The 26,792-nt window shown below is 38.0% G+C and overlaps 1 protein-coding gene across 2 annotated transcripts in view; it reads left to right on the plus strand.

The window, feature by feature from the left end:
• The window catches only part of LOC124793806, a 47,396-nt gene extending 22,343 nt beyond the window's left edge, over window positions 1–25,053 (plus strand). The window contains exons 4-5 of one of the 2 annotated variants that reach the window (XM_047258048.1): window positions 12,714–12,757; window positions 24,859–25,053. In XM_047258048.1, coding sequence (XP_047114004.1) covers window positions 12,714–12,757; window positions 24,859–24,887 — 73 coding nt within the window. In that variant the 3' untranslated portion in view covers window positions 24,888–25,053. The remainder of the gene's footprint in view (window positions 1–12,713; window positions 12,758–24,858) is intronic. The other variant, XM_047258049.1, reaches the window with a different exon arrangement.
• Window positions 25,054–26,792: the final 1,739 nt, after the last annotated feature.

The following is a 26,792-nucleotide window of genomic DNA, read 5'->3' on the forward strand; positions in this document are numbered from 1 at the left end:
GGAGCGCCTGCGATGGTGTACTCAATGACGAACCTGGGTGCACGAACGGCAAAATGTCATTTTTTCGGATGAATCCAGGTTCTGTTTACAGCATCATAATGGTTTCATCCGTGTTTGGTGGCATCGCGGTGAACGCACATTGGAAGCGTGTATTTGTCATCGCCATACTGGCATATCACTCAGCATGATGGTATGGGGTGCCATTGGTTACACGTCTCGGTCACCTCTTGTTCGCATTGACGGCACTTTGAACAGTGGACGTTACATTTCAGATGTGTTATGAACCGTGGCTCTACCCTTCATTCGATCCCTGCAAAACCCTACAGTTCAGCAGGATAATGCATGACTGCATGTTGCAGGTCCAGTACGGGCCTTTTTGGACACCAAAAATGTTTGACTGCTGCTCTAGACAGCACATTTTCCAGTTGGCAACACTGTGCTAACGTGGATTCTTCGAGTATTTGCTGCAATAAATAATTATAAAAAGCGTTGTTATTAAGCTGTTTTTAAACATTTACAGTTGTTATAACTATAATTTAAGTGTTGTTAAATTAGTGGAAGTGTTAGTGAAGTATAAAATAAGATTAAGTGGGATAAGAAGCGTATTTTTCTTCTCGCACCTGTAGCTCAAATCCTAGGCCTAATTTCACACGCGCGAATCATAAGTAAGCAGTGAATTAAACTTATATTATATTTATACCAACTGGAAACGTTTACCTATAAGTGTTGTTACATTAGTGGAAGTGTTAGTGAAGTGTTAAAGAAGATTAAATGGGGTAAGAAGTTTATTTTCCTTCTCGTGCCTATAGCACGGATTTTAGGCTTAATTTCACGCGCGTGTATTGTAAGTAAACAGTGACTTCAAATTATATGTATTCACCAGTTTTTTTATTCAGTACTCTTTCAATTTATTTATATCTGCCTGAATAGTTTCTAGGGCCCTTTTTTATGTTTTAATCAGTACTTAAATCAGTTTATACGATTTCTGTTTTTACCATGAGTGAGAAGTGTGTGACATGCCGTAGGATCATTAGTTCCGGGGTGTGGTGTGATGAGTGCTGTAGTTTCTTTCATTGGAGCGAATGTAGTGGTGTGGGAAATGGGGACATAAATGAGGCTCACCAGTGGTATTGAAGGATCTGCAGTAGAGATAGGAAAATACTGGAACAGGAAGGGAAAATTGCAGCTCTTCGAGCTGACTTTGACAAGGCAAGGGAGGATCTGGACAGGTTAAAGAGGGAGTAGGGTGAACAGACAGAGGTGGGAAGTGGCAACAGGTAATAGGAGGAACAGGCAAAGGAGAGCATCTGACAGCTTTGTCATAAATCTTGAAAATAGATTTGACCTATTGCCTCAGTCAGAATTGGATGAGCCTCATGTACCTGAAGCTGTAGAAAGGGCACAACAAGCTTTCAAGGGCTTGGAAAAGGTAGGGAAATTTGTAAAGAGAAAGAAAGTTCTGTTGTTAGGTAGCTCCCATGGTAGAGGTGTTTGCCAACTACTGCAGGAAAATCTAGGTCCAGAGTATCAAGTCACAAACTTTTTCAAGCCTAGTGCAGATCTGGGGCAGGTAACAGAGGATGTAGGTTCTTTATGCAAGGATTTCACGAAGGAGGATGCTGTGGTTATAGTGAGTGGTCCAGAAAATAGCATTGACAGAGACTCTGAATATTCCATAGAGAGTGACCTGGTGAAGATAGCATCAGCAACAAAGCATACGAGTGTGGGATTTGTGTCTGTGTTGAGACGCCATGATCAGCCTCATTTGAACTCTTCCGTCAGGAGGGTGAACTTGGAGTTGGAGTGGTTGCTTAGGACGAATATAGGGTCCCATATTGGTTTGGTTCCTACGGATGCTATTGATACGTGGGACTACACTAGGCATGGCCTTCACCTCAATAGGAAAGGGAAGGGAAAAAAGTCTGGGTTGATTGCAGAAAACTTAAGGGGGGACACTGTGGTAAAATATCAGTGGTCACAGGTGTCAGAGGGATGCCTTTTTTAGGTTAGGGAAGGGGGAAAGAAAACGAGTTTTATGAGAGATTGGCAGACACACACAGTTTGAGAAAACGGATGAACAGGAATCAGATTTGAGCATACAGCCTCCATTTAAACAATGTTTAACAGAAAGTAATCAGAAACTGCCAGTTCATCTTCGCCAAAGCAGTTATAATCCCATTAGTATGCAGTATCAGTTATCTTTATTACACCAGAACATTCCGGGACTCAGAAATAAAGTTGATGAACTACTCATTTGTATTGATGAAATGAATTCATCTAACCAAATTGTCATAATCTGCCTCTATCAACATCAAGTGACCACTGGTATAGATATGTTAGACATTTCAGGATTTTAGCTAGCTTCCTACTTCTGCAGAATAAATATGGATGGAGGAGGAGTTGCCACATTTATTAAAAACTGCCATAAATTCAAGAACATTGACATTAATAAATTCTGTTTAGAGGAGCATCAAGAAGCATGTGCAACAGAAATAGAGTTCCATAACAGATCATATATAATAGTAACTATTTACCGAGCACCTGCAGGAAATTATAATCTATTCATAAATGATTTAGAAGCTGTTTTGGGTTATTTAACAGGAAGAAACAAAGAAATTTTGATTGCTGGTGACTTTAATACAGATTTTCTAATGCAATCTTCCAGTAGACATTTACTGCAGTTGTCTTTCAATCTAACTCACACTATAAACTTTCCAACTAGGATCACTAAATCCCCAAGGACAGCCATTGATAACATTTTTATAGACAATCAAAGGAACAAAATCATATCATAAAACCTATAATAAATGGACTATCAGATCATGACATATAGCTCCTTGTTTTAGATGTAAATACTAACAAGGGAACCTCCCCATCGCACCCCCCTCAGATTTAGTTATAAGTTGGCACAGTGGATAGGCCTTGAAAAACTGAACACAGATCAATTGAGAAAACAGGAAGAAGTTGTGTGGAACTGTGAAAGAATAAGCAAAATATACAAACTGAGTAGTTCATGGGAACATATGCAACATCAAGGACAATAGGATTGCTGGAGCGCCATGGTCTCGTGGTAATGTGAGCAGCTGCGGAACGAAAGGTCCTTGGTTCAAATCTTCCATTGAGTGAAAATTTTTATTTTTTATTTTCAGTTTATGTGACAAACTCTTATGTTTTCATCACTTTCTTGGGAGTGATTATCACATCCACAAGAAAACCTAAATCGGGCAAGGTAGAAGAATCGCCAAGTGTACAAGTTAGGTGGGTCGACAACATATTCCTGTCATGTGGTGCACATGCCGTCACCAGTGTCATATAGAATATATCAGATGTGTTTTCCTGTGGAGGAATTGGTTGACCTATGACCTTGCGATCAAATGTTTTCGGTTCCCATTGGAGAAGCACGTCCTTTCGTCTACTAATCGCACGGTTTTGCGATGCGGTCGCAAAACACAGACACTAAACTTATTACAGTGAACAGAGACGTCAATGAACGAACGGACAGATAATAACTATGCAAAAATAAATAAAGTATAATTTTCACTCCAGGGAAGACTTGAACCAAGGACCTCTCGTTCTGCAGCTGCTCTCGCTACCACGGGACCACGGCACTCCTGAGCTCACATTGTGCATGATGTTGCCTATGTGGCCCATGGACTACTCAGTTTGTATATTTTGCTTATTTTTTCACAGTTCCACACAACTTCTTCCTGTTTTCTCAATTGATCTGTGTTCAGTTTATCAAGGCCTATCCACTGTGCCAACTTATAACTAAATCTGAGGGGGATGCGATGGGGAGGTTCCCTTGTAAGCAGATTACCAAGACTGCTAAATCTGAGTATAGGAGAGTAGTCAATCAACCAAAAATTGAGAGTTTTAGAAAACTTCTCAAAGATATGAACTGGAAAGATGTTTATAGTGCTCATGACATGAATGAAAAATGTAACACATTCATGAACAATGTCAGTACCATGTTTGAAAACTGTTTTCTTCTAAAAGTTACTCAAATTAAACAGAAGCCTATAATGAAACCATGGATTACACAAGGAATAAAGATTTCCCGTAAGACAAAAAGGAAAATGTACCTGTCGACGACGAATAGATCCAATGCTGATGATTTAGGTAAATACAAGGAATACTGTAAAATATTAAAAAAAGTAATTCAGACATATAAACAAATGCACTACAAGAAGAAGATAGCAATGTCAGGGAACAAAATAAAAACAATATGGGATGTAGTGAAAGTGGAGACTGGTAGAACCAGAAAGAAACAGGAGCAAATAGCATTAAGGGTAGATGACACATTAGTAACTGATGGGCATAGTGTGGCAAATCTATTTAACAAGTACTTTATATCCATTATTGATAGAATAGGATTGTCAGGATCAGTAAATAATGCCTTTGAATATCTGAAACTAGCCTTTACAAATAGCTTCAGGTACATGAATATGTCAATCACTTCACCAAAAGAAATAACTTCCATAATAAAATCTTTAAAAACAAAGCATTCTAGTGGTTATCATGAAATATCAGCAAATTTAATTAAGGCATGTTCTTGTGAGTTTAGTACAATTCTAAGTTACTTGTGTAACCTGTCAATTATAACTGGGACATTTCCTGACACTAAAATATGCAGATGTTAAGCCTCTATTCAAGAAAGGGGATAAAGAGATACCATCAAACTACAGACCGATTTAACTTTTGCCAGCATTATCAAAAATTTTAGAAAAAGTAATGTACAGGCAACTCCTCAACCATCTGACCACAAATAACATATTATCAAGAACACAGTTTGGATTTCTGAAGGGTAATGATATCAAGAAGGCTATTTACACCTACATGAAAATGTACTTAATTTATTAAATAACAAATTACAAGCAGCAGGTATTTTCTGTGATTTGTCAAAGGCATTTGATTGTGTGAACCACTACATCCTTTTAAATAAATTAGAATTCTATGGTCTCACAGGCAGTGCTGCAAAATGGTTCAAGTCATACCTCGCTAACAGGGAACAAAGGGTGTCAGCGCAAGGGACTAGTGAATTAAGTTATACGTCATCGTCAGAATGGGAAGAAATTACATGTGGTGTCCCAGAAGGATCCATCTTAGGGTCATTGCTTTTTCTTGTGTACATTAATGATTTCTCATCAGTTACACTGCCAGAAGCAGAGTTCGTTTTGTTTGCAGATGACACAAGTATTGCAATAAATAGTATGATGAGTGTAGTTCTAGAAAGATCTGCTAATGATATTTTCATGGATATTAATAAATAGTTTAAACCCAACTCACTGACATTAAACTTCGAAAAGACTCACTATATGCAATTCAGAATCTGTAAGAGGTTTCCACCCAGCATATGCATAAAGTATGAAGAAGAGCAGATAGAAGAGGTTGACAGTCTTAAATTCCTGGGATTACAACTTGATAATAAATTCAGTTGAGAGGAGCATACCACAGAACTGCAGAAACGCCTTAACAAATCTGTATTTGCAGTTCGAGTGTTAGCTGACATAGGTGACATAAAAATGAAAAAGCTTGCACACTTTGCCTACTTTCATTCCATAATGTCATATGGTATAATATTTTGGGGTGACTCTTCAAGTCAAACAAAAGTTTTCAGAGTCCAAAAGCATGTAATACGCACTATTTGTGGAGTAAACTTACAGACGTCCTGTAGAAACCTCTTCAAAGAACTGGGTATACTAACTACTGCCTCTCAGTATATTTACTCCATAATGAAATTTGTCCTAAATTATATATCTCTTTTCCCAACAAACAGCTCAGTTCATACATACAATACCAGGAACAAAATTGATCTGCACAAGGACTTAGAAGCACTTACTTTAGTTCAAAAAGGGGTCCACTACTCATGAACACTCATCTTCAATAATTTGCCAGCAAACATAAAAAATTTAGTTACAAATAAAGATCAGTTTAAAACAAGCCTGAAAGACTTACTAGTGGCCAACTCCTTCTACTCCATTGACAAATTTTTTAATAGAAACAAATGATGTATTGTATACACTCCTCGAAATGGAAAAAAGAACACATTGACACCGGTGTGTCAGACCCACCATACTTGCTCCGGACACTGCGAGAGGGCTGTAGAAGCAATGATCACACGCACGGCACAGCGGACACACCAGGAACCGCGGTGTTGGCCGTCGAATGGCGCTAGCTGCACATCATTTGTGCACCGCCGCCGTCAGTGTCAGCCAGTTTGCCGTGGCATACGGAGCTCCATCGCAGTCTTTAACACTGGTAGCATGCCGTGACAGCGTGGACGTGAACCGTATGTGCAGTTGACGGACTTTGAGCGAGGGCATATAGTGGGCATGCGGGAGGCCAGGTGGACGTACCGCCGAATTACTCAACACGTGGGGCCTGAGGTCTCCACAGTACATTGATGTTGTCGCCAGTGGTCGGCGGAAGGTGCACGTGCCCGTCGACCTGGGACCGGACCGCAGCGATGCACGGATGCACGCCAAGACCGTAGGATCCTACGCAGTGCCGTAGGGGACCGCACCGCCACTTCCCAGCAAATTAGGGACACTGTTGCTCCTGGGGTATTGGCGAGGACCATTCGCAACCGTCTCCATGAAGCTGGGCTACGGTCCCGCACACTGTTAGGCCGTCTTCCGCTCATGCCCCAACATCATGCAGCCCGCCTCCAGTGGTGTCGCGACAGACGTGGATGGAGGGACGAATGGAGACGTGTCGTCTTCAGCGATGAGAATCGCTTCTGCCTTGGTGCCAATGTTGGTCGTATGCGTGTTTGGCGCCGTGCAGGTGAGCGCCACAATCAGGACTGCATACGACCGAGGCACACAGGGCCAACACCCAGCATCATGGTGTGGGGAGCGATCTCCTACACTGGCCGTACACCACTGGTGATCATCGAGGGGACACTGAATAGTGCACGGTACATCCAAACCGTCATCGAACCCATCGTTCTACCATTCCTAGACCGGCAAGGGAACTTGCTGTTCCAACAGGACAATGCACGTCCGCATGTATCCCGTGCCACCCAACGTGCTCTAGAAGGTGTAAGTCAACTACCCTGGCCAGCAAGATCTCCGGATCTGTCCCCCATTGAGCATGTTTGGGACTGGATGAAGCGTCGTCTCACGCTGTCTGCACGTCCAGCACGAACGCTGGTCCAACTGAGGTACCAGGTGGAAATGGCATGGCAAGCCGTTCCACAGGACTACATCCAGCATCTCTACGATCATCTCCATGGGAGAATAGCAGCCTGCATTGCTGCGAAAGGTGGATATACACTGTACTAGTGCCGACATTGTACATGCACTGTTGCCTGTGTCTATGTGCCTGTGGTTCTGTCAGTGTGATCATGTGATGTATCTGACCCCAGGAATGTGTCAATAAAGTTTCCCCTTCCTGGGACAATGAATTCACGGTGTTCTTATTTCAATTTCCAGGAGTGTATATTCATTCTATTAGTATTGTTATTTCAGCTTTCAAATAATAATAATAATAATAAAATAATAATAATAATAATAATAATTTTGACATGTTCCACATCCACGAGGATCTCCTCAGCACGGATCTGTGGAATGAAAAACTAATCTAATCTAATCTCTCACCAACTGAAAATGTCTGGTCAATGGTGGCCAAGCAACTGACTCATCACAATACGCCAGTCACTACTCTTGACGAACGGTGGCATCGTGTTGAAGCTGCATGGGCAGCTGCACCTGTACACACCATCTAAGCTCTGTTTGACTCAATGCCCAGGCCTATCAAGGCCGTTATTACGGCCAGAGCTGGTTGTTCGGGTACTGATTTCTCAGGATCTATGCACCCAAACTGCGTGAAAATGTAATCAAATGTCAGTTCTAGTATAATATATTTGTCCAATGAATACTCGTTTATCATCTGCATTTCTTCTTGATGTAGCAATTTTAATGGCCAGTAGTGTAGTTTCATTTGTTTTCTCTGCAAGGAGTTCTCTTGTTTTTGCAATGACTATAATATTACTCTCACCAGCAAGGAGAATTTTTTCCCTATAACTAACACTGCTTGTAAAGTCATTGATGTATATCAACAACAGTATTGGTCCTAATATGACACCCTGAGGAACTTCTATATCAATGTTTTGGTTGTGATAAATGCTTTACTACGAATTTAGGCATGTTTGATGTATGTGTTATCTCTACTCTTTGTACCCTATCCGCTATGTGTGATCAGAACCAGTCATCAGCTACCCCTCTTGTTGCTTACATTTCTAGTTACTTAGTAAAATCTTATAGTCAGCAACATCAGAAGCCTTAGAAACATCTAAAAAATTTTGTTTCAGTACAAATGTTGGTAGTTCATCTAAGTCAACTGGCTTTTTGTTTTTTAGTATTTGTACAGTTTTACTGACTTCATGCTATCTGGTTGGTAGTAACATCATTGTACTTAGTTACGTAATTATTTAATGGTTTTACCTTTGTTTTGGAAAATTTTTGTTGTAACTTCTCTGCAATACTTGGAAAGTTAGGGGTCACATGGAGGCATACAGATAATCATTTTCGCCTCACTCTATTTGTGAGTGGAACAGTAAAGGAAAGGACAAGTTGTGGTACAAAGGAACCTCTGCCTCACAACATACAATAACTTGCAGTGTAGTATACATATATAGATGTAGATATAGATGGTATTAAAAGTTTTTCTGTTGCTCCCTCTTTCTTTTTTTATGATCTAGCAGACTACTTTGCTTTTATTCTCTGTATTGTATTTTTGCAGCAATCAGCACCTTCCTGTGAATCTTTTTGTACTACGATAGTAATTTAAGAACTTTGTCTCATTATGACTCTTTTTCATGAAACTAAGTTGTTTAAGGGTTTGGGAGGACTACTTAAAACTTTCTGTTACCCAATGGCTTTTGTAAGACATTAACACTAATGTGATACCTTCGGAAATGTTTTTCCAAAGTTCGGTATAAATAATGTTAAGAATTTAGTGAAAGTGACATTTACATTGGTGTTTCTATAAAATTCATCCCATCTTTTGTTTATTAATTCTGTAGAGAAATTTTATGTTTTGATTTCTGATAAAGATCTTTTGTAGGCTTGCAATTTAGAGACTTTATTCACACCTGATTTTACTGTTGTTATTTGGCAGAAAAAGTCTTATAGTCCAAGATCTTTTACAGATGCATCACACTTCTCCCTGTCCATATCCGTGGTCACATGGTTAATTACTGGTGTAGTTATTGTAGAAATTATTGTTGCGGTATTGACCAATAGGGGCGTGCCAAAGCTCTGAATAATGTTTATGACAGTGCTACTAGCTTCATTTATGATATCTGTTTTTGTGTTAATGATATCACACAAAATTATGTTGACATTTGCACTTGAGACTTTATTTAGTATGTATGTCAATTTATTGAAAAAGTGTCCACTGATATGATGATCCACAATCAAAATTATTAATTTCATGATAATATCAGGCCCTGTTAATTCAGAAGTGGATATTTTGAGTTATTGTCTTCACTTACTGTACTAACGCCATGTCATGATTTGAACTGTGTTCCTTTTCTGATCTAAAGGCATGATCCTCCATCCTTTGAAGTATTCCTACAGTAAGAGCCTGTCTTTTCATATGATGAGAATATTACTTGCTGGATTTCTGTGTCTAAAAAATGGTGCTCAGTGACACAAACTACCATGCACTCCAGAGATTGGAACTCAACTTCAAATTATTACGTTTTAGTTTTCATTGATTGCATGTTTTGACGAGGGACTGTTAAGTTTGTGAAATGTCCCACATTACTTTTACCTATGGTCATTTCATGTGTTAGAATCTATCTTGTGAATGATTGTTTCAGAGTTTTTTAAACTGCTGGACATACTCTTTAGGTAGAAGAACCTGTTGCTTGGATTTATACTAAAGAAGGCCTACTTCTCCTACCCTTGATAATAGGTATTTGACTATGTATGGTTTGAGATTTATCCCCTATACTTTCATGAATAAACTGTATCAATATGCCCTCATGTGTAAGTCATGCCTAGTTGAACTCCATCTATTGATAATTCCAATAGGCACTAGAGCAGCATGTGCAAAATCGGTTGTTGTCAGTGCCATCTCTAAACCCACATTAATCTGCCTCAAAGTTCGGTTAAGATGTGGTTGATCATGACCCCAGAACAACTCAACAAAGTGTGTGTCAGTGTCATGTCAAGGAAGCTATCTTGTTTAGGGCGTCACTTATCTCATAAGCGACATTTCTGCCCCAGTCACTCTTACTACCTGGTCCTCTTATGAAAAATCTTTCCATAAAGACCCTAAGTCATCTAGCAATTGAATTAGCCCTGCATTTGATTTGAATATGTTTGTGTCTGGTACACTGCCCCCAAGCTTTCCTGTGACTGAGGGCCTGCATCTCACCCATGGCTACTACCTGAAGCAGCACTTCTTCCTAACACCTTGCCTGTGGTTTACTGAACATGTATATATTTATATATTTGTATATCTAAAAACAAAGATGATGTGACTTACCAAACGAAACTGCTGGCAGGTCGATAGACACACAAACAAACACAAACATACACACAAAATTCAAGCTTTCGCAACAAACGGTTGCTTCATCAGGAAAGAGGGAAGGAGGGGGAAAGACGAAAGGATGTGGGTTTTAAGGGAGAGGGTAAGGAGTCCTTTAACAGTCCTTTGTTCTTTGGTAATCACTGGTGCTACATCTGCATCATTCTCACTTTGATGGTCCTTAGCTAAAGGCAGTTTTCTGAAAGGAGAAATTTTCCTGCTTTCACTTCCTAATCATATCTCAATAACAACTATGATAATAATAATAATAATAATAATAATAATAAAGCAGTCTGTGCCCTACCACTCACTTGGACAACTGATAGGTGACCCCAAAGGTTTTCAAGTTCGAACCAAGGATGTGCAAAGGTTAATTCCATTCAGGAATACATCACTCTTTTCCACACACTCTATTTTCTCTTTTATTCTAAGAGAAATTGGTGTGGACATGTTAAGGCCACTCCAAAACTTGTTTAAAAATGTTATGAATCAAATTTCCCAAAAATATTTTCAAAAATTCCTGAAAATGTGAAAAATTGGGATTTTGTTAATAAAGCACACAAGTTCTATAAACTAAACAGACATTTATTTATTTATATCTTCTATATAATGAAAATATGTTGTGAATGATCAGACATTGAACATCAGTTTACTGTAGAGCAAGAGTTGGTAGGAGTTGGGTAATTTTTATGATTAGTAGCAACAATCCATAAAGCAAACTGTTTTTCAGATTCATCTTTCGTGAGAATGTTGTTGTAATCTTGAACAGATTTGATACATGTTTCCTCAGAGTCATTCATTACAATTGATGGAAATTTTTCATTTCCACGTTTGTAACAAGTCTTATCATTCCACAGTGAGAGGTCCTACTTGCGGAAGTCAATGGCAGTAGAAAATCTCCTGAGGAACTGTTTCATATTAGAAGTTAGATAAAATGAGAAATCAGTCTTTGTAAAGGAAGAAAAATTACTTTGTTACCGGTACCTAATGTAACTCTTTAGCTGATTTTTTCCTTGTTACTCTTCTTCACATTTGTTTACTTGCGGCATACCCAGAAACATATTTGCTTAAACATAATCATCAAATAAGCATGAAATTAATTTCAAGAGCTAAGAACCAGGGATGTCTTTCTGCTTATTTCATGTCCAGTCTACTGATTTTAAGGTTTCTTTGATGAAGTGTTTGAACTGACAGATGTCATTGTAATGTTAAAATGAGGAAACAGCTGCAAATCCTCAAACATGAAACATGTAAGAGGAATATTCTGATATGTATTACTTGACGTATGAATAGGAAATCATGAGAATATCCCTGAATTGCTTCTGATAACAAAAACCAATTTGTTACATACAGTCAGTGGGATAACTAGGAGATGGCAGGGGGGGAGGGGGGGGGGAGGGGGGGAGGAGGAGGAAAGAGTGACCAGTTTTGAGTCGGGAAAAAAAGGCAAAAGAAAAAGGAAAGAAGGAGAAGGAAGAAAGTGAAGTGGAAAAAGAAAAACATGAACGGGAGAGCACTAAAATTTCAACGTGGTAGAAATGTATGAAAGAGAATTATTAGCAAATTAGGACTCAACTGTGTTGAGTAAGAGTCTGTAACAGCTTTCACTCCCTGCACAGAATTGCTTGCTTCTTGTTGTCAGCTACTAGATAGACTCACTATTGTTATGCTAAGTGAACCAACGAAACAAAAGTGTGAAGGATTTATTTTGATCTTAGTATTTTGTTTTTTGTAGCTTTCCATTAATCAGCAAGGAAAAAATGAAAATGGAGCTGCACTATTGTTGCAAGTATTGTTGTTCTGGGCTTTTTGTTGACACAAGTTTTGAATTGTATCATACAAAAAATAGTTATTAAAAATTGATCCCTTTACTTAATTGTAAACCAATGTTCACCTCAATAAATGAATAAACAGTTAAAGCACCAACATTGGGTGATGCCAGCAGGGGCAAGAGTGGGGAAGTGGAGGGGAATGAGGGTGTGGGGGTCAAAGAGGGAGGATGGATTTGAAGTCTGCCCTGGGCACCAGTTACCATAGATGTGCCACTGTGTACTTCCAAGCAAGGAAATAAAATTCTTTTTAAATTGTACTCTTTATGAGGCAACAGGAACTGATCTTTAAAGTGTAAACTGCCTTTGCCACCTAACTGACTGCTGTTTCTGTATGGACAGGTGGTGGTCAAGAAATCATCATGTACTTTATTACCACCAGTTATGTAAGTCTCTTATAAAGTTTTATCTCAGTATCTCTTTATCTTTTACATAATGCCATTTCTGGACAAAAAGATGGAGCCATCAGTGTGCTAAAATAGCTTTTCAAAATTAACCCAAAAACATTATTATGGCAAAGGAGGTAAAACAAATCATAACTGAACATTTTTAACTGTGCTATGTTTTTTCTGCCATACTACAGCAAAGTGCCTGAATTTTGTCAGTTATAACCCACTTCCCAACTGTTTGAGAAATTATTCTGAGGTTTTTGAGAATTTAGAGACTCCCAGAAACTGCTACACCACATGATCAAAAGTATCTGGACACCCCCAAAAACATACATTTTTCACATTAGGTGCATTCTGCTGCCACCTACTGCCCGGTGATCCATATCTGTAGTCATTAGACATCATCAGAGAGCAGAATGGGGCACTCTGTGGAACTCACAGACTTTGAATGTGATCAGGTGGTTGGGTGTCACTTGTGTCACACGTCTGTATGTGAGATTTCCACACTCCTAAACATCCCCAGGTCCATTGTTTCCAATGTGATAGTGAAGTGGAAACACGAAGGGACATGTACAGCACAAAAGCATACAAGCCGACCTCGTATGTTGACTGACAGAGACTGCCAACAGTTTAAGAGGGTCATAATGTGTAATAGGCAGACATCTGTCCAGACAGTCACACAGGAATTCCAAATGGAATCAGGATCCACTGCAAGTACTATGACATTTAGGCAGGAGGTGAGAAAACTTGGATTTGATTGTCAAGTGGCTGCTCATAAGCCACACATCACGCTGGTAAATGCCAAATGACACCTCACTTGGTGTAAGGAGCCTAAACATTGGATGATTGAACAGTGGAAAAGCGTTGTGTGGAATGACAAATCATGGTACACAATGTGGAAATCCAATGGCAGGGTGTGGATATGGCGAATGCCTGGTAAACATCATCTGCCAGCGTATGTAGTGCCAACAGTAAAATTCGGAGGTGGTGGTAGTATGATGTGGTCATGGTTTTCACGGAGGGGTCTTGCACCGCTTGTCGTTTTGCATGGAACTATCACAGCAAAGGCCTACACTGATGTTTTAAGCACCTTCCTGCTTCCCACTGTTGAATAGCAATTCAGGGATGGTGATTGCATCTTTCAACACAATCAAGCACCTGTTCATAATGCACAGTCTGTGGCGGTGTGGTTACACAACAATAACATCCCTGTAATGGACTAGCCTGCACAGTGTCCTGACTTGAATCCTATAGAACACTTTTGGGATGTTTTGGAACACCGACGATGTGCCAGACCTCACCGACCAACATTGATACCTCTCCTCAGTGCAGTAATCCATGAAGAATGGGCTGCCATTTCCCAAGAAACCTTCCAGCACCTCACTGAACATATACCTGTGAGAGTGGAAGTCAATGGAGGGTGCCATGAACTTGTAAGTCATTTTCAGCGAGGTGTCTGGATGCTTTTGATCACATAGTGTACTTGCCTTGACAAATTACTGTTATTGCTAGTCTGTCAACTCTTACAGCATATGTGAGTGCTGGGAACAGCTTTCCATCCCAGTGTAATATTACTACTTGCCAGTAATTAATGTTGAAATTGTGCCTTATTTCTGTGTGTCTCACTTCACGAACTTGTTTCCTGACATACCGAAAATAAAAACAGTTCATTACTAGGTTTTCAGTGCCATGGCCAAAAAAGTCTGCAACAGTAATTAATATATCAATACTATTTCAATAACTGATTTTGCTCTTATCAGAAATGTAAGAGAGATAGAGATTAAAGAAAAGCACATTCTTTGAACTTCTGTTGCTGGTTCTGTTATTGCTGTTGCTAACAGACAATTTTTCAATGTCATTGTGAATGTTACTGTTTTTGTTGACTGATGTTGAAAGGTGTGTTTTTGATGCAGCAAGCTTATAGTGGCAAAACAATGTTTCCTTTCATTATAGGTCCTTTCCTTCCCTGAGTTTTCATTGTAGTGCAGTTTTCTGCTGCTCATTTGCTTTATTCTCTTTAATTTTTGTTTCTTCCAAAGCATCTTCCACAAGGATATAACCCACTCAAAAGGGACATCATGCCATACCAAATTCCATCCCCTTGACATGAGTCAGATCTCTGTGGAAGACTCAAGTGCAAGACCCAACCAGTTCACCCACCCACCACATCCTACTTTAGTTCCATCACAGGCTTATTCTATGTCATCAGAGGCAGGGCCACATATGACATTAGGCATGCCATGTACAAATTCTTCAGCAACTTTTATACATCTTGAGGGCTTAACCACCAACCAGGTGTCTACCCAATTAATGTTCACCTCTAAACTATGGTCAAGAGCACGTCTGGGATGACTTTCCTGCAAAATCTTCTTCAGCTCTGAGTTTTGCTGGATAAATTTTTAAAGGAACACCCTGCCATGTGAGTTTTATTGTTTATTTAAGTACAACCTAGTTTTTGGCCTTTTATGCCATTTTAAAGTATTTGCCAAAACCAAAAATTGCGTATAGACCATGTAAAATTTCAAAAAATATAAAATGTCTTCAATAGATTAGGTTAGTATAGTAGTGCTGGCAAGGCAGAGAGCAGGATATGAGAGAATGGGAGAGAGACCAGAAGACACAGGGGATAAGCCCCCCCCCCCTCCCCCATGTCTTCTGGTCATTCTCCCATTATTATAGATAGTATGAAGATGTGTAACATTAACAGTCATATATCTATGACACTTTGTCATTGTAGTAATTGGTTATTCTATTACTCATATTCTTTGATTTTACCATCATAAAGTTTTAAGGACCTGTGCTATCTTTTATTTACCAATGTAAGCCTGTTTTTACTAAATATGACATGCTCCTATGATTATTTACCGATTTGTTACAAGATAGTGCTTTTACATCTGGCATTTTGTGGGGAGCCAATATTTTTCTTAATTTATGGTCAATTTTGAGCTTGTCAGTATGTTTAAGGGTCCCGCAATATATGTTAAAGACATAAAATGTAAGTACATATTTCATAATTATACACTAATTTACATTCATTGTTTAAGACATTTTACATGGTCTTGCTGTGTGCAATTTTTGTTTTGTTTTGGGTTGTGCGTAAATAAACAATAAAACAGTCAGATGGTGGTGTGCTTCTTTAAAAAATGTTGTATGAGTGTTGCTCATCAACATCAAAAAAATCATGAGATAAAGTTTGTCAGACTGCTGTATAGATATTATGGGAAATACTGCAATAAGGTGCACTAGGCAATTCTTCAAATAATGGGGCCTTACACACACCTATTACCAAGGTATCCAATACTATGATCTGCTCCAGTACTCACAAAATTTAACGTCTACCTGTTGGCATCTTGACTGTACTAATTAGTCATATGGCAGTGTCAGGCACTTCACATTACCTGGTACCAGTCTAATTTGATGGAGAATAACTATGGCAGTAGTGACTCCATTTCAGATAATCAATAAATACACCTCATTTCTTAATAAGTGACACAAATAGGCAAATATTTCCTACAACACAGTACATAATCAGAATTCCAAAGTATTTGTACATTTGCCCAAAGTAAAAATCAGAAGACTTAACAATGTTTAAAAGTTGAAGACAGTAACTCATAGAGTCACATGGGTGCACTGGATGCATTTTTGCTGATGATAGATTACTGTGGATGGCAACTGGACACATTGTTGTTGAGACTGTCCAAAATGTTGCTAATATATTAGGTACAGACTTTTCGTAGCACTAACTGGGCATGAGTTCCTGCTCTTTTGCCTAGATGTTTCCTTGTGATTTCCAAGCCTTGACCAACTATTTTGGGGTGGTAGTTATTTTTATAAAGACTGATGTCAGAGCATATTGTGATTTTTTAAAGTAAACAATGTTTTGAAAAGTGGCTAGTTCAGATTCTCCCAATTCAGATGAGTTGTATGTTATGAGTCACTTGGCTTAAAAAACATGGAAAAATGCTAAATATTCTTGAAAACATTTTATTCATCTGCATTGGGAATATCCCATTTGCAAGTACAGGTGCCATTTTTAGATTTATAATCATCGAAAATTTATGCAAATTCTTTTGAATGACTTAATTAATTAATGAAAAGCATAATCTGATTCAGAAGAAATAGAGCAACAAAATTATATTGGTAAAAAGCGGAATCTGGCAGGCATAATGTTACAACTACCAAAAGTAATTTCAGTATATTCAGACTTTGATTACGGTTACCTGGATGCTAGCCTTTCTCATGATTGGTGTCAACATACCTAAACTGACTGATTAACTCAGTCAAAGATCCCTATCTTGTACTGTAGTGTAGTTTACAGTTGTTAATAACTTTTAATTAACATAGTTTTTAAGAAAATTAATTATACTAACGAAATAAGTACATTGAGCAGCAAAATCAGAATGATGATTTTAAGTGAGGCAAAGTGTAATCAAAGTTTTGATAAATTTGAGTACATATTATAGAAGTATTTTGTAGATAATTGAATAAAAAAATGAAAAATAAGTAAAAAGCTTAGTAACAGGGGTTTAATAAGAGCAGACGGTAAGTTCCAGCTTGTTCTGTTTTACAGATAAAACTCAGTGATAAAACTCATTCCTGAGCAAAGCATACTTGATTTGAATGGCTGCTTCACAACCCTCACAGCCCTCTGGGTCATTCTCCCCATACCATCTTCTCTGAGTATTGCAGAGTTAGCTACCCTTGCAAAACATCCCTCAGTTCTGTAATTCCCATGCCCCACACTCACCTCCACCCTTACCCCCAGGACCCTAACTTCATTCTTCCTGCAACCAAACTTTCTACCCAACAGTTTCCACTTTGTCTGTTCTGTCACCTCTCTCTCAATACACCTCTCATCGATGTTGTGTACTGCTCAACCTCACCAGTGTAGTGCATATACCAATCTGTCACATTCCTAACTCATTCAGCTGCGGTCTCATCCTCCCAAATTCCTGTGTCGCAGGTGTTTGGATGGCTTTTGTGTCAATGAGCTCACCCCAATGATAACGCAGGATGTTTGGTGGGCCAACAGGTATGAAGAGCCAGATAGATCGCTGTCATAAAGTCATCTATTTACTATATAAAGTAAAGCAGTCAAAACCTTTTGTTGCTGCACTCGCCACCTCATGATGGAGGCTTGTCCTGGACTGTGGTGTGTTCTTATGCTTTGGGAGACAGCCAGCACACTAGAATCACCATGCTAGGCAGGTGGCACTAGTGTCAAAGTTACATTGTTAGCATCTTGATGAGTGCAGTGCCATGCCAGGCTCATGCAGGAGGCCAACACACAGCTGCAGTGAGCTCTGTAGCAATTCAGTCCCACAGTATGGTGTAGACTTGTGACTCAATGCAGGAAGCATAAGAGCAAGGAGGTGAACCGAGGACCCAAGCACAGGGCGCAGCAACAATGGCCCACAGATGCAAGGCTGCAGTAACAGAGTGCACACACGTAATACAGGCGAAGACCTATCAGAAAGTCAGTCCCAAGTACGAGCCATGGACTTGTGGGTAGGTGCCCTGAAGTCAGTAGATAGCAGCCAGCAATGGACCCTCAGCTGGAAGGTACCAGTGTAGCCCCCAGTGACATCAGAACTAGGCATAGCTTTAGTCCTGCAGCTAGTAGGGGTAGTGCCCATTAGCAGTGTGCTGGGTACCCACATCAGGTCGATGACTGTTGTGGAGTACCTCTGGGAGTTGGCTGCAGATGGTGACAGACATTGCATAGCTGCAACAGGTGGCATTTATGTTAACAAAACAGTGGCAGAGATCACAACAAAGAAGGACCACGATGTGAGCCACATGATCTTTGCTTTAATGGAGGTATTATCAGGAAAAGATATTTATTTGGCAAAACACTTAACATGTCCTTGTAATACACATTGATAACAGCCTCTTATTGTTATTGTTATTAAATATTTTCTGATACTCCATACTCAGAGTGTAAGTATACTCATTTTAGACGCTAAATGAAATTTTGATCTCACAATGATTGGGTGGCTGAAGTATTATAAAATAGTAATTCACTGATACACGGAGACTTACAAAAAGATGTCATTCCTATGGGGAAAAAAAGAAAAATGTCTATGTACTATGTGGCCCCTGTGAAGGAAAGATTATTAGCTATCTGTTTGCTTTACTCCGGGTTACATATTCCATGTTAAAAGACAGTGCTGCAACAATATGTATTTGTGAATGTGTATTTTATCCTCATTCTTCTTCTGCTTCTTCTTCATTTTTAATTTTTTTTTAAAAAAAGGAGGATTAATTTGAAAAATAGCAAAGTTTAAGAAAATGTGAGTCTCCATTCATATTTTGATAAAACATGCTAGATAAGGAGGCATCTTTGTATTATCTTAGTGATGTCCATTGTACGTTGCTTGTTTGTTTCTTGAGGTAAATGAGAATTTTTTGGTGGGGAAAGAGTACACTGTACTGGAAATTGGCAGAGTATACTCATCTGAAAATAGAATTGAGGTATAAGAAAGGAGTGCATGCTTCTCAAGACTTTCTTTTGATCCGATTGTTGCAATATGTCACAGACACTGAACAATTTATTTTTAACCAATTTCCATCTGTTATTTTCCCTTGAGGTGAATTCCTTATCAGTCTCTATGCTAACATTCAATATCCATGCCTTCTGATGAAAAAATGAGCATTCTGAAGTACCAAACTTTCCTGTGTTACATAACGTACAACCAAGATTTAATTAAAACCAATTTTCTTATAGCTGCCAGCTGCATTGAATTTCCACATATTTTGAAAGTATATTGAGCTTAGGCCTTCTATTGGTCATATTGCGATCAGCTTGGTCATTTCATTGCTCCCACATCTTAGCTGCAAACATGTCAGGGCTCAGTCAGCACCTGTGTCTGAAGGCAGATATCCTAATGCAAATTTGTGTTACCACTGCAGGCTATCTGTTAGATGACTCTGAAGTAAAAATGAAATTTAGTTTGGAATTGACAGCTATTTCAGTAAATTGTGTCATGTGGTTTTCACTGAGGTGGAAGAAGTGCAGTATCAGTCAGTGACTAAGGTTGTGCTTTTGGATGGGATAATATGAATCACTTATATGTGAAATTAGATGCTGTTAATGGTGGTGTTTTATCATAAATGGCAACAGACAGATTTTGTTTCAGTGAATTTAAGCATTAATAAAATTGTTTCAATAAAAGCAGTCCTGATTGCATGTAAGTTATTTATTTCAGTCAGAGACCAATTTTGATCTCTTATAGGAAATCATCAGCCCATTTTCTGCTGTGAAAAAGAGTAATCCACTTTCTTAGGGGCAAAAGACTTGAATACAATCATAAGAATGATGTAATATAAAAATATAGCTGATCTACCCTTGGTGACAGGCAGACAGTAGCATGGAGTAGCTGCTCAGGAGAGGCACGAAGAACACTGCTGAATAAGGATCAGTTGCTTGTAGTTAAACAGTGAAAGCCCCATGTACCACCTCTGACATAACATCACTAATAGCCAATAGTTGTGAGACATGGCTACATTCTGCAGAATCCATTTATAAAAATTTATATTGATTAGAGGTTTGCTCATAGAATAAACAGCTATGGGTGTTTTAAATATTATGTACAAGTTGTACAATTTAAAAAAGGTGCAAAAGAAAACTTTATCCAGTGACACTGACTCATTTAAATGTAAGCTGCCCTCTACAGGGACTTATGGTAGATGTGAACATAGCAAAGATGGTTGGTAGAATGACAACTGGTAACCAAGGAAATGAAATATGATTCAATATGTTCTTCTGTCTATCAAAGACATTACAGAACGCAGTTGGAAAGAAGGACTTCAACCAGTAACAAAGGAAACAATATTGAAATCAATGAGTACTGTCATCACTCACAGATGCTTTGGAGTTATCTGTAGCTACATTTTGACATGTACCTATTATGTGTATGTACACACACAATTAGCTGATTGTTATATCATTAGGGTTGAGTAGATGTAATGTTATCATCGAAAAGCCAAGCCATTGTGTGCAATAAAATAGAAGCATAAAATGTTACAGTCTTACATACAAAGTTTGCTGTACTTTTGTAGTTTGTATGCAGGATTGTAACATTTTACAGGTATGCTTCTACCTTACATGATACAGTGGCTTGGCTTTTAAACAATAACATTACATCTACTCAACCTTAAAGATATAATAGTCAGTTAGTTGTATGTGTACATATGTATAATAGGTACACATCAAAATGTAGCTACAGGTAACTCCATAACATCTATGACTGATGACAGAACTAATTGATTCCTATATTGTTTCCTTGATTACCAGTTGACGTCCTTCCTTCCAATTGAGTTCTACAAGATCTTTGACTGATGTTAGAACATAGTGAGTCATATGTCATTTCCTTGGTTACCAGTTGGCATTCAACAAACAATCTTTGCTATGCTTTTGTCTACCATAAGTCCCTGTAGAGGGCAGCTTATATTTATATGGGCCAGTGCCATTGGGTAATAATTTCTTTTGAATTTTTGTGATCTACTTCTTTTACATAATATTTCAAACATCCATAGCTGTTGATCATATGACAAAACTCCTAATAATTATGTTTTTAATAACTTTCAGATGTCTTGACCACATTTTTTATTATTTCCAAAATAGTCTTATGTCATTCAACATTCCATCATTTTCAAAGGCTAATGTTGTTTTGTGTTGTACTTTATATCCTTTGAAAATGACAGAATCCAAAACATGTAAGGCATTTTTGAAAATAATGAAATGTGTTGTCAAGAAATTGAACACTAGTAAAGTGTATCCAAATGGCCACTTTGCCTCAAAACATTTTCATACAAATTGCAGCAATTATATTTTTGTTAATGGGTTCTGCAGAATATAGTCATGTCTCACAACCAATGGCTGTTAGTGACATTATGCCAGAAGTGGTGGGTGGAGCTTTCACTATTGTACTACTAGCAAGTGAGTCTTATTCAGCAGTGTTCTTCACGTCTCTCCAGAGCAGCCTGTTCCATGCCACCATCTCCATCTATCACTCAGGATATATCAACCATACTTTCGTATAATGTCATCTGTATTTAAGTCCTTTGACCTCTTAGAAAGTGAATTACTCTGTTTAACAGAGCAAAATGGTCTGATAATGATCTTATAAGAGATTGAAATGGGTTTCTTAATGAAATAGATAACTTACATGTGATTAGTACTACATTTACTGAAAGAATTTTATTATAGTTTTATGGTTTGCTATTTATCCATGGAGGATGTTCAAAAAAATTTAAGTATTGTTTAATATGTGTTTCTGGTGAGGACTGTGCAGGATGGTCAGCAGTTGTCATTAGAGGAACAGATCATGGAAACAGTCCACAACATGGTCCTTGCTGATCATCAAGTGAAAGTGCAAAAGGTAGTAAACACAGTGGGGGTTGTGTGTAATAGCATACATCAAAAGGTGACGATGAAAAAAATGTTCAGCTCAATGGCTGCTCTGACAGATGATGGTGAAACACAGACTAGTGTCATTTTCATCTGCAAAGCTGTGTTTTGAATGGTTAAAGAGAGATCTGAAGGACTTTTTGCCTTAATGTATCACCACTGATGAGAGCTGGATTCATCACTGTACTCTGGAAACCAGGAAACAATTTGACAATGGGGTGGTTATGGTGTCTCTGCTTCAAAGAAAGCTGAGATCATTCTGTTGGTAGGAAAAGTTATAGTGACCATTTTTCTGGAATGAGAAAGACGTCATATTTATTGACATAGAAAAAGAAAAAGTGATCACTTGACAATACTACACCATTATGAGAAGAAACTGAACTAAACTTGATTTGTTTTTGACAAAGAAGAAAAGTCAGAGTTAGACAATGGGCAAATGGATTTATATAGAATTGTATTATGAATTACTGTCACATTCTAACATCATTTCAGCCACCTGTCCTAATATCTTTGAGGTTTGCCGGTGACATTGTAATTCTGTCAGAGACAGCAAAGGACTTGGAAGAGCAGTTGAATGGAATGGATAGTGTCTTGAATGGAGGATATAAGATGAACATCAACAGAAGCAAAATGAGGATAATGGAATGTAGTCGAATTAAGTCGGGTAATGCTGAGGGAATTAGATTAGGAAATGAGACACTGAAAGTAGTAAATGAGTTTTGCTATTTGGGGAGCAAAATAACTGATGATGGTCGAAGTAGAGAAGATATAAAATGTAGACTGTCAATGGCAAGGAAAGCGTTTCTGAAGAAGAGAAATTTGTTAACATCGAATATAGATTTAAGTGTCAGGGAATCATTTCTGAAATTATTTGTATGGAGTGTGGCCATGTATGGAAGTGAAACATGGATGATAAATAGTTTGGACAAGAAGAGAATAGAAGCTTTCGAAATGTGGTGCGACAGAAGAATGCTGAAGATTAGATGGGTAGATCATATAACTAATGAGGAGGTATTGAATAGGATTGGGGAGAAGAGAAGTTTGTGGCACAACTTGACTAGAAGAAGGGATCGTTTGGTAGGACATGTTCTGAGGCATCAAGGGATCACCAATTTAGTATTGGAGGGCAGTGTGGAGGGTAAAAATCATAGAGGGAGACCAAGAGATGAATACACTAAGCAGATTCAAAAGGATGTAGGTTGCAGTAGGTACTGAGAGATGAAGAAGCTTGCACAGGATAGAGTAGCATGGAGAGCTGCATCAAACCAGTCTCAGGACTGAAGACCACAACAACAACAATGATTCAATTCTAGTACTTGCCTTCTATACTAATGTACCTAAATTTAGACAAAGTGAAGAAGGCATAGCTGAATTAACTGTACTTAGCTTTCTGATGATGAAGTTTTGATGGTAGTCTCCCAGGCTGCTTCTTCTTCTTGTGTAAGCTTGTAATTATAGGTTCTGGTAGTAGGTTAAAGTTGACATTTGCCTTTAAATAAATAGTCTTGGACATGATGTCACTTTCCACCAGACAGTTTAATTGTAGATTCTGATACAGTTTCACAACTGATTATGGTATTCACACATATTGGTGATGACAACCATTTAGAGAGTGAATGTTAACACACATCTACTTTTGTTCATCCCTGACAACCAATGCGTCATCTGCATTGATATGTCAAAAACTACTAAAACCTCCAGGTTCAGGTTGGAGTTGTTGTTCTGGTTTTAGTTTAAACACTTTTGAGGCAGGTTAATGTTATTTTAAAAACTAGAAAAATGTGAAACACATAGGTTGAGAATAACACTTACAGTAACCATTGAAGATTATTTATGAGAAAATGATGTTTATATTGAACTGAAATTGGTATACTTAATTCGAATTGGGCATGTTTTACACTCTTTTGGCCAAATAGGTGTTTTGCAGTTTTGTGTTTTCTACAAATAGGTTACATCTGTTTTATGTTCCCTTGCAGGATTTACAAATCACAAAAGTAATTTTCGTGTGAGCAGTTTTAAGAATGAACTATGTTTTTGTATTCAAAATTATGAAGCAATTTTTATATTTCAAATGTGGCTATTTTCTCTTTGGGATAGAACTGACAAAAATTAGGAAGCATTTCAGTTTCTCTGTTTCCTAAGTTTCTGGATGAGACAAAATGTTCCAAAAAAAGATAATTTAATTAATAATATAACAAAATTGCACATTCATAATTTTTGTTGTTTGGTTTGTAATTAAAATAAACATGGCTATTTCTATGATGGTGGCACTCAGAGGCTTTTTTACATGTAATACGCATTTTGTCTGTTTCAAAAATTTATGTTATCTTGATAATAGTATGGTTGCAAATTTGGTTGTAAGCCTATGTTGAAGATAATTTTCCATAAGCTGTAATATGTGTATTAGATTTCTTGTCTATGAAATTTATAGGGTGTCTACAGATGTTATCTGTCGATATATTGTGCGAACAGTTTGTAAAGATGAACTAGAAAGTTTTATTGAATCTACTGATGCCATATCCACAATGTTATAACATACAACCAATGCTTCCTGTGATTACTTTTGATTGTCATGCTTGAAGAGATCACTTGCTGGTAAGAAATTCTGCACAAATGCAGAGGTAGCTACTTTTTTGATAATGTATTTAAGTATTAACCATATGAACTTTATTGTTATTGTTCACAGGTTTGGAAAGTAAGGGGCAGAGATGCTGAATCTTTGAAGATTTGTGAAACAGTTAATTCCAAGTGTTAATATTACTACTTACATAATTCATCTTCCAGTTAAATTACATTGTTGTAAGAGTAATAATTATATGTGTAATTTATTTTCTATATTAACAATTCACAATAAAGAAAATTATGCTCTGGCACTATCCAATATTATGTAATACTCAGATTGCCTGTTCTTAAATCAAAATTGGCAAGATCATAAATAGCTTTGGCAGCAGACATCAGATGTCACAGACAGTGCTACAATACTCATTGACCTACATGTGCTGCAAAATTGACTAAGCTTTTGTTTTCTTCAGTGAAACAGTTACCCAGATTTGTTGCCAATTAGCAGAAGTCAGCTCGCATGGGCCGAGCAAGCCACTTGTGACAGTTAACCACTGTTTGCTTATAATTTGTCAAATTTTTGTTTATAAAGTGTCAATAATGATTAAATTCCAAGAATCTGAGAAGAGTTCAAAAAGTTTCTGGTGTTATAACTGCAATGAAACCAATCCTGAACATGAAGATAGGTTAATGAAGATTTTTTTACCCCCAAAATCAATATCAAATGAGCTGCAGAACAAAGTTAGACACATGGTAAGGAGGGTAAAAGTGTGTAAACTATGCAACTGCATGAATCAAGCAGTTTATCACAAGCTTTTTATTGAAACATAGTCAGCATTCAAACATTAACTTGTGAGAAATGTTTATAAGCCTTACTTTTTATCAGTTTCATTTATTTAATCTGCATGTAATTCTATGAAATACCCCCACAGCAGAAATAAACTGTAGTGGAACTAGGATTTGGAGTGGTGATTCTGGGTTGAGATGCATGCACCAAAAAAAAAAAAAAAAAAAAAAAAAAAAAGCACTTATTTACACACAAAAATCCAATTGACAAGACCATCCCCAAGGGATGTACCCAGTTCCCATTCACAATACAATGAATTTACTTTAAAAGGAATTATCAGTCTTGAAACTACCATAAAAACAAACTCAAATCATTTACTAAAAACAATCAGGTATCATGCACTCACGTATACCCTCTAGTACCTCCAGCACAAAATACCATAAAAACTAAAAAACAGTTTCATGCCACAATTATTAATCACCAAAGGGAAGTTTGCTGGAATACATGATAACTAACATTAGCCTTATTCCTGGTGTCCAACAGTGCCATAAACAATTTATGAAAATCTGCTGTCTGCTGCCCAACACTGAATACCACGCATTTGAATAAATCTTATGCCAACTGACAAGAAGCAAATTAGACACAGTTACTTAAATTGTATGGGTCCCAGCTTATGGTAAATTAAACTAAATCTATAGAAATTCCAGGTCATTGATTGGCAACAAAATAACTGTCTTCACAGACAGATCAACCACCAAATAAGAGAACATGGGGCCCTAAGACACACAGGTACTCTCTTGTTATACATACAATGTCTTCCTCTGCACAAACTGAATCAGACTGGTACCAGCCCAAAACAGTCCATTGATGACAAGCCAGTTGGTTGGCCTAACTTGGTAGTGGCTTAGCACTTGATGGACCTATCATGTGGCACCACTATTACTTCAGTTGATTTTTACTGCTTGCTTGCTGATCCAAGAAGAGACTCCCACCTGCCGCATTGATGGCTGACAGCCAGCCCCATAGCTCCCTCCAGCCTTTGTGGCACACCAGGATGTTACTCGCACAGCATGCACAATCCATGCTGAGAACAGCAACAGAAGTTTTGAATCCAGTGTACATCATGATTGAATAGTACCATCACATAAACTTTGTAGAATATGCCTACAGAGAACATAGTGAAACAAGACAGAGGACAACCTGCAAGAGAACAGGGTAATGTGACTATTGAGTCAAATGGAAGGGCTATAAATGATGAGTCATAGATAGAAAAT

Source organism: Schistocerca piceifrons, chromosome 1 (genome assembly GCF_021461385.2).
Source record: "Schistocerca piceifrons isolate TAMUIC-IGC-003096 chromosome 1, iqSchPice1.1, whole genome shotgun sequence".
NCBI classification, from domain to species: Eukaryota; Metazoa; Arthropoda; class Insecta; order Orthoptera; family Acrididae; genus Schistocerca; species Schistocerca piceifrons.